The 5,000-nt window shown below is 36.6% G+C and overlaps 1 protein-coding gene across 3 annotated transcripts in view; it reads right to left on the bottom strand.

The window, feature by feature from the left end:
* The window catches only part of LOC131798640 (centrosomal protein of 95 kDa-like), a 20,101-nt gene that overhangs the window by 13,704 nt on the left and 1,397 nt on the right, over positions 1–5,000 (bottom strand). For all 3 annotated transcript variants that reach the window (XM_059116342.2, XM_059116341.2, XM_059116340.2), the window contains exons 4-10: positions 3,473–3,581; positions 2,878–3,055; positions 1,871–2,193; positions 1,503–1,617; positions 1,085–1,346; positions 354–527; positions 1–68 (exon numbers count right to left, since the gene is read on the bottom strand). The exon at positions 1–68 is cut by the window's left edge and continues 19 nt beyond it. In XM_059116342.2, the coding sequence (XP_058972325.2) occupies positions 1–68; positions 354–527; positions 1,085–1,346; positions 1,503–1,617; positions 1,871–2,193; positions 2,878–3,055; positions 3,473–3,581 (1,229 nt within the window). The remainder of the gene's footprint in view (positions 69–353; positions 528–1,084; positions 1,347–1,502; positions 1,618–1,870; positions 2,194–2,877; positions 3,056–3,472; positions 3,582–5,000) is intronic.

Here is a 5,000-nt window from a genome sequence, read left to right as displayed (position 1 = left end):
TAGAAATACTGAGTCAGTTAAGGTTGATGTTGTTCCTGTGACTGTGGTGGCAGATGGTTGTGAGAGACCTGTAGAAGAGAGTGCACTGGTATCACTTGGGACAACAACTGATTAAAAACTCCCTTGTAATAAAGAAAATCTATACCATGATTGTTAAAAATGGGGAAAGTGGTATTGTCTAATGTCCAAGTCAAACAATCCACATACAGTATCATATGACTGTACCTACAATGATATGAAACTTGTCAAAATTTTGACAAGCTCTTAACAGGTACAATTTAGTTAACAAAGTACTGTACTGTAGGAATTTGAGATAAAATGAGAATTCAAAGAATAGTAAAGGAAAAATTCACCTGAGTGAGGGTGAGTATAAATGCCAGGAACTGTCCTTGTTAGTCTATCAGTTGTTCTTGGACAAGGTCTAGTTCCTGGCACTGTTCCAGTAGGCTTTGTCCTTGACAAACTGGTTGTTTCACCTGGTGCATCAACTGAGGCTGCTGCACTAACTCCAGCTACAGACTGAAATTCTACAAAAAAAACAATTTATAATGATAGCAAGACAGCAACAAGAATGTAGGAAGCACTCTGGGACTAGCAAAAAGGAAGCTTACAGCATGTACCACACATACATGTAATGCTACTGAAAGTCTCTAGTTTAAGGAAAACAACTTGCACAGCACTAGCAATTACAACTGTGTGTGTCTACATAAAACCTCCTAGACAGAACCTAGTCCAAAACAGGGGCATTGTGAGAGTTAACCAATTTGACAAAATAACCCACTCAGGGCTCTCTATCTACCAGGTTTATCAAAGGATTACTTTTCAGGGAACTGCAGACCTGACTACTCCCTATGGAGGAAATGTTCTATCACTCTCATCTTTGAGAATTTTCCATCACCCACTGACAATGTACTCTTAACAAAAGGGAAGGATAAAAACAACTCTAAACTACCTGAGGCATTAAGGGTGCCAGTAATCTTCTCCTTGTGAGAGGTTTGAAATGTACATGTAAAGTGTACATGTATGAGAAAATCTAGAACTGATGTAAATCAACAAGTTTTCAACAGAATCATTTGTTTAATACCTGGTACAGTCCCTTGTGGCTGTGTGTGATGAAAGTGATGGTGGTAATGATGATAAACTGGAGTTGACCGTCCACTATTGTCCCCAGCTTCTGAACCTGAACTTGCTGGGGGCTTTTGTTTTGGTCTCACACCAAGAGCATCAAAGCTACTTGCCTCTCTAGTGCTAGAGTCTTTAAAGGGTTCTAGTGGTGATATTTGCTCAGGCCATGAAGCAGATGTTGAGGAGGATGACAGAAAACTGGTTAAAGGCTTTTCAGGGTCCTTAAGGCAAACAAGGTGAGAAGCCCTACACATTAAGCAACTTCTTTCAAAAAATCTTAAACCACACTTTAAACAGGTGAACACTGTTAAAAAATAACAACGAGAATAAAGAAAAACGAGAATAACTCTTAAAAAACAAAGTGTTGACACTCATACCTTATCCCTAACAGCTGGAGAATTTCCCACCTCTGTGGGTGTCAAAGTGTACTGTGTCAGTTCATCTTCTACAGAAGTAGCATCACGACCAAGTACACGGGATTGGCCTGACTCCCTACAAATGTAATGCAAATTTTGTTCATTTGGTAGAAAACATTGTGTAGATCATCCACTGGCTGAGTAGAAAAATTATATTGTAACACCCTAGCATAAAAAAGTCAAATTGTGAAGGGAAATCTTCAGTTTACATCTTCCATCACTTTTACTCCACTCTCTTGCACAGCTCAGAGTCTCCCACTTGGATAAAGAGAAGTGGAAAGGCCTGTTAACAACAAATAGAGTTAAATATTTTAAGGTCACAGACTCACCTAATTCCAGATAAATCTGGTCTTTTGGAACTTGTTAAGGCACTTGCATTATTCATAACTGGCTTTGCATTATCCTGCAAAGGTCTTGTGCCATTTAGAGTGCCACCAAAGGCATCATCCCTGTAAAGTCTGCTACCATGCTGATAACTGACACTGATCATAGGTGATCTAGCAGATATGTCTAATGTTGAATCTGGAACCTGATTTCTGGCTTCTGGCCTTCTTTCTACCCCTATTGGTTGCAATCTGTCTGACATGGTCTCTCCAAGTCTGATAAGTTCAGTTGTTGAGTCACTTACAACTTCTATTTTTGAGTCACTTAGCTGGGAATTTCAAAGTTTAAAGAATTTAATGGTCAGTTTGGGCATACCCCTAAGAAGCCTGCAAAAAACATCACAAGGCAAGCACTAAAACAGATCAGGTACACATACATGCACATCAGGTTTCAAAATCTCTATGTGACCTACAGGGATGGTTATTTAAACAAACCTCAGCTATTGGTAACAAAACTGTTCCTAAGCAATCCTCAATTTAACTGGATCTTTCACATGAACATTTATTTTTGTAAACATAGTCAAGAATGCTGAAAGCTAACAGTTGAAGGACACTGTTTAAATCGAACCTCTTATGAAGAAAGCATGAGCCCACTGATTATGTAAAATGGTGGTTTGGGTTAAACCTCATGAAAATAACTGGCCCTCAGTGTTCCATTGTCGGTGTCAAAAAAGCAAAACTCACTGTTTTCTTTGGGGCTACTCATTAAGCCTTCATTTCGAAATAAAAAGCTGATGAGCAGCTTTTAAAAAATAATTTAAAAGAGTTCTACCTCCATAATCAGTTTGTATTCACATGTAAATTCTGTTTGTTTTAATACTATAAATTATTTAAAATTCAAAAACTTTAAATTGCTTTCCATGAAGGTTCCCTTGATAGTCTTCCTAGAATCCATTCATCATAAATTGGTTGGTTTGGTGTTAAAAAAAAAAGGAAAAAAATGGTTTTCCTACCTTTGAAGTGTCTGCATCAAAGCCAGTGGAATTTTCATGATCCCACACAACAGAGACTCTGGTTGATGACGTTGCTGGTGTTCCTTGTTTCTTTTCCTCTCCATTTCTATCTAGCATTACTCCTCCACTTGACTGCTGTGACAATGGTGGTTCTCTCTTTATCTCCCCTCTCCTGTCCCTTTTTTTAGTGAAAAAAGGTAACAATATCATAATAAAAAAATTCATCAAGAATTTCTCCAGCATCAAAATATTACTTAAACATTATCTAAATGTAGACTATCAGCCACAAATTAGAGATCATTGACCAAATAACCATGCAATACTTAAATTCAGGTCTTATTCATTAGAAATCAAGGTTAGTTAATTAACATGCTAATTTTAGAAGCATGATCAACCGCCATATACCATAATCAAAAAAAGTTTAGAAATGTGCTACCTAGCAAAAAAATAATTATTTCAATTAGCAGTTTCCTTTTAGCTTGATCTATACATGGAATGGAGAAGGGAAGCTTGTTTTGGTTTCATCATGTAGAGTTTCTAATAAGCGAGGGTAGAAATTTGGCTCAACTGTGTTTAGCAAATGCAGTTCACAAACCTAAAACCATAAACAGCTTCATATGAGGGACCAAATTCTTCTCTTAGTACGCCAGAGATGACATCGTGTTCTGAAGTCAGCAAATTGGAATCATTTTCATCTCCAGAAGCTATAAAGAGTTCAATGCAATTTTAACAGTGACCACTAGTGTTACATCATCAAAGAAAGAAACCATGTGAAAGGACATTTCCAAAGAATCTTTCTCATAATTTGGGATTTTAGCTCAATGATCCTGGACAATTCTTAACTGGATAATAATTACACAATCTACCTAAATTTTTAGTCTAATTTTTTCTTAATTTACCATTTGGTGATCTAAAATCATTAAATACATGTAGTTGTCTGCAATAAAGTTTTGGTTGCCACACAAACAAAAAAAGTAAAGAAGTAAAACCTCTTTATACAACATTACATATGTAATATACTAATGTGCTATCCACACCCCTTGGCTTTTTTACCCTTTACACCCTAACATCATAATCCATATTCTTCATACTTTTCCCTGTACATTTCTTAAGGTGCCCACAAGGAGAATTATTTTTCCATACAAAGCTTCTAAAGTTGGCAATCACTTCCTTTGTTTTCATGATCTTAATGAATGATTCAGCATTATTACTTTAAAGAGAAATAGATCACTATTTGGAGTTTAATGGGTCAAATAAGCAGTATGGTTGAATGACAGACATAATTTTTTAAAATTCATAAATACATTCTTGGGAACCTGATGAAAAACAGGAAAATTTTATACAAGAAAATGACCAAGCATGAGTAATATTACATCGGACCAGGAAAGCTAAATTGTAACCATAGTTCATATCCCGATATGACCACCAGACCCAGGTCCCCAAATTGGCAACTTATACTTTAGATTCAGTAGCCAAAATTTTGTCCTAGCTGCCATGGGGACCATAAGAGTGAAAGTTTGGAGTGTGAATGTAAATCAAACTATCAGGAATATCTGACATTATAACCCACCCATTATTTTTTTGCATGCTTTTATTGGCTACTTTATGTCATGTGGTGCAAAATCACCAGACAAGCATCATGCAATAACTCCCGTATGCATTGATATTTGCACTGTTTCCAAAGAAACAAAGTAAGCACAAAAAGCCAGCTCAAGAATTTTACCTGTCATCTGTAATATCTTACACACAGGAAAAACAATCTCGTTTTTCAGAGTCCAGTGATAGCAACATTAAAGCACTGGTTGCAAATGGTGTTTCAGAAAATACAAAAGAAATCAATTATTGCTTTATAACAAGCTATTTTGGTACAGTATCAAAATTAATGCAAGGGTTCCCTTTCTAGCTTGCTGGTATCTCTACTGATAATGTCCTTGACTGACAGATTGTCCTCAAAATATCGTATTTGCTCTTGAAGCTTTGCTTCTCCACCAAAAATTCATTTTTCAGACAATATCTCAGCCGCTGACATTATCAACCAAACCCTCAGGCTGTACCAGCAGCCTGAGGGTTTATTTACTACATATCATGAGGGACAATTTTTGATGACTAAGGAACCTATTCTG

The sequence above is a fragment of the Pocillopora verrucosa genome, chromosome 8 (genome assembly GCF_036669915.1).
Source record: "Pocillopora verrucosa isolate sample1 chromosome 8, ASM3666991v2, whole genome shotgun sequence".
NCBI lineage: Eukaryota > Metazoa > Cnidaria > Anthozoa > Scleractinia > Pocilloporidae > Pocillopora > Pocillopora verrucosa.
The sequence above is the reverse complement of the archived record's forward strand: the minus strand, read 5'-3'. Positions and strand labels throughout refer to the sequence as shown.